The following is a 3,000-nucleotide window of genomic DNA, read 5'->3' on the forward strand; positions in this document are numbered from 1 at the left end:
CCACCAACCCCCACCCCCCTGCTCCCAAAGTTCCCATGCCTTCCATGGCATTGCCTCAGTTTCCTCAACTGAGCCAGGTACCCGGCCTCCCCTCTACCTTCACCTGATCTCCACCTAGGGACAGGGTCCACTTCTTACTAAAGCTCATGGGTCTTGAGAAGTGAAGCCTGTGAACAATCCATCAGCCTGTGCATTTGTGATTTACAGACATATCTGACAAGGGGTGCCACATTCAGTAAAAAGTTTACTATCTTAAGAGAAGCAGACAGACGGGCACCTTCGTAGTTACGACTGTGATTTACAGACATATCTGACAAGGGGTGCCACATTCAGTAAAAAGTTTACTATCTTAAGAAAAGCAGACAGACGGGCACCTTCGTAATTACGACTTGTGGAGTTGAGGGCTCTCCTGCAATGAGCACACTAGGTTTGTTTCTGCTTAGTTTTTCCGCTAAAAATTAGCAGTCTATTTATTTCTGGTTTATAGCTTTTTTACCCTGCAATTCAGAAAGCCCTTCCCGACTCTCCTTCCCCGCTGGGCCCTCTAGATTTTGTCCCCCAGTGGGTCTCTCCTTTGCAACTTTCTGGCCATTGCCCATCCCAGTGCAGACTTTCACGTCCCTGTTATCCATCTGTTTTGCATATCGTCTAAGTTTGCTCATGGTCTGTAATTAACAACGAAGACATCTGTGTCTGTCTCCCGGGCCCAACACAGGGCTGTCAGAGGCAGGGGTGCCCTGCGACCTCTCCCAGACCAGGCTCCTGCCCCCGTGCCTCTCCAGGTCAGCCGTCCTCAGTGCCCAGAAAATGTGTCCTAACCATCCCTCACCCGACTTGTCCACGAACTTTAACAGCCCCCACAGCCCACAGCGGCGGCGTCCAACAGAACATTCTGCAAAGATGGAAACGTCCTGCACCGTTCAATCCAAGAGCTATGAACCACATGTGGTACTGAGCAGTTGAAACGTGGCTTGTGAGACTGAGAAGCTGGGTTTTAAATTTTAATTAACTTAAATTTTAATAGCCGCATGTTGGTAGTAGCTGCCTACTGGATAGTGCAGGCCTAGAGAACAGAGTCAGAATAATCCAGCCCGGCACCCGAGGCTCTAGAAACCATCCATCGCACATCTGGCACCCTGCAGCACACACCCCACACAATCCTTTGATGTCATTATTACACCTGGAGTCAGTGTGGCCTCCCCTCCCCCCGTGCCTGCGCCTGGACCACTCCCACCTCTATCTGTGCCTTCGGCTCTTTCCTGCCCTCTTGGCTGGACACCCCCAGCAGAAAGGGGTCACTCCTGGCACCCAGGCCCCTCCTCACCCATGGACAGAGGCCACGGTGAAGGGGAGATGGAAGCACACCCCTCCTTCACACTCCTAGGTGGAAAAGTACCAAAAACCAAAATGACCACAGCAGTGCCCCCCAAATATGAGGAAAGACAAAGATCCCAAACTCAAAGCCACCACATGAAGCAAAGTCAGCAGGAATTCGGTCAAAGCCACAAAGCCTTTCCCCACCCATCAAAGCTCCTGGTCACTCTCTCTGCTCACACACACGATTCTTTCAGACACTTGACGACTGTGGCTGGGCCACACATGGTTCTCCTTGGGACTGCCCCCGCCCCGCCCACGCGCTCTGCAGCAAGCCCCTTTGGACTGCTGGGTTCAAATCTCCAGCAGCCACACTTCCAGCACCTGTGCCTGCCTGAGACCCCTCACTGAGCACGTACAGCCGCGCAAGCTGCCCGCACGTTACCATCTCCTGGGCCACCTCGTCGGGGGTCTCCTTCTCGAGGTCAAAGGTGAATTCTATGGCTCCGTTGTCCTTGGGCTTCCCCTTCAGCTTCTTGGGGTCTTCCACCCAGAGCCGCAGGGCAATGGTGGACTTCCTGCCGTGGTCCTCCTCTGCCAGCTCCACCCTCACACCCGTGTCCTCCGCAAAGAAAGCATGGCTCAGCAGGTCCTTGATCTCGTACCTGGAGGGAGAGCGGCTCAGAGGCAGGGCCCAGAACAAGGGCCTCCACGCCAGACTCCTGCTGGTTGGGGTGCAGCCACAGGGGGCCATGACGAGGACACCCGTCCCTGCACTGCACCCGAGCCTCAGAGGCAGTGACCTCACGTGAAAGTTCTCTGATGTTACTACCTCATGGGCAAGCTTCTTCTCAACTCCCAGAGGACAAGGAAAAATGATGCCCTGAATATGGTCTTACTGCATAATGTTTGAAGACTTCCTTTTTCCTCCCTCATTATAAAAAGAAAACATGCTCATTGTAAGAGATTTGACAAACACAAAAAAGAACTTTGAGAAACATAAGGCCGCCCACTGTGCAGATGCAGCCCCTACAGATGAGCTTTCAATTGTCACAAGAGACATCTGGCTCCTGGGAGGACTAAAATGGAAACAGAGGAGGCAGAACCCCCACCCAGCACCATGAAGGAGGTCCTGGGCCTCCTTCAGGACAGGGGTAGGTGAGTCAGAGAGGGAGTGCTGGAGAAGAGCAAAGCGGGCGGCAGGCAGGACAGCTGGGTTGGAAGGTAAGTGACGACCTGCAGAGCCTACGGGTCCCTGGCCCAGACCCCAGTCCTGGAAGGCTTCACGCAGGGAAGCAGGCGGCTGGCTGGGTGGTGCTACGTGACCACTCTGGGACCTGCACGGCGCTGCCACCAGACAGGCACCCTGACCACTAGCTCAGCTCCCCTTCTCTAGTGTAAATGCAGTCACACGGCACACAGTTTGGGTCTGGCTTTTTCCGCGTATAACCTCTGCAGTCACCTGTGTGGTTGCACCAGCAGCCCATCCCTGTTTTTGTTTTTGTTTTTTTTTTCCCCTTTTTGTCTTTTTTCGTGTCTGGCAACGGATCGCAACCCTCAGTGTCGCGCCTGTACCGGACCGGGACCGGCAACGGGATCGCAACCCTCGGTGTCACGCCCGCGCTTCGCTCAGCCAGTGAGCGGGAACCGGTCTGTATGTGGGATCCGAACCCTCGCCGCCGCGCT

General features: G+C 54.5%; 1 protein-coding gene across 1 annotated transcript in view; it reads right to left on the reverse strand.

Annotated features, from left to right (window-relative positions):
• WNK2 (WNK lysine deficient protein kinase 2) overlaps positions 1–3,000 on the reverse strand; it is a 140,224-nt gene that overhangs the window by 79,778 nt on the left and 57,446 nt on the right. The window contains exon 8 of the mRNA XM_008576203.1: positions 1,760–1,979. Within this exon, the coding sequence (XP_008574425.1) occupies positions 1,760–1,979 (220 nt within the window). The remainder of the gene's footprint in view (positions 1–1,759; positions 1,980–3,000) is intronic.

This window comes from Galeopterus variegatus, unplaced genomic scaffold (assembly GCF_000696425.1).
Source record: "Galeopterus variegatus unplaced genomic scaffold, G_variegatus-3.0.2 Scaffold1310, whole genome shotgun sequence".
Classification (NCBI taxonomy): Eukaryota; Metazoa; Chordata; class Mammalia; order Dermoptera; family Cynocephalidae; genus Galeopterus; species Galeopterus variegatus.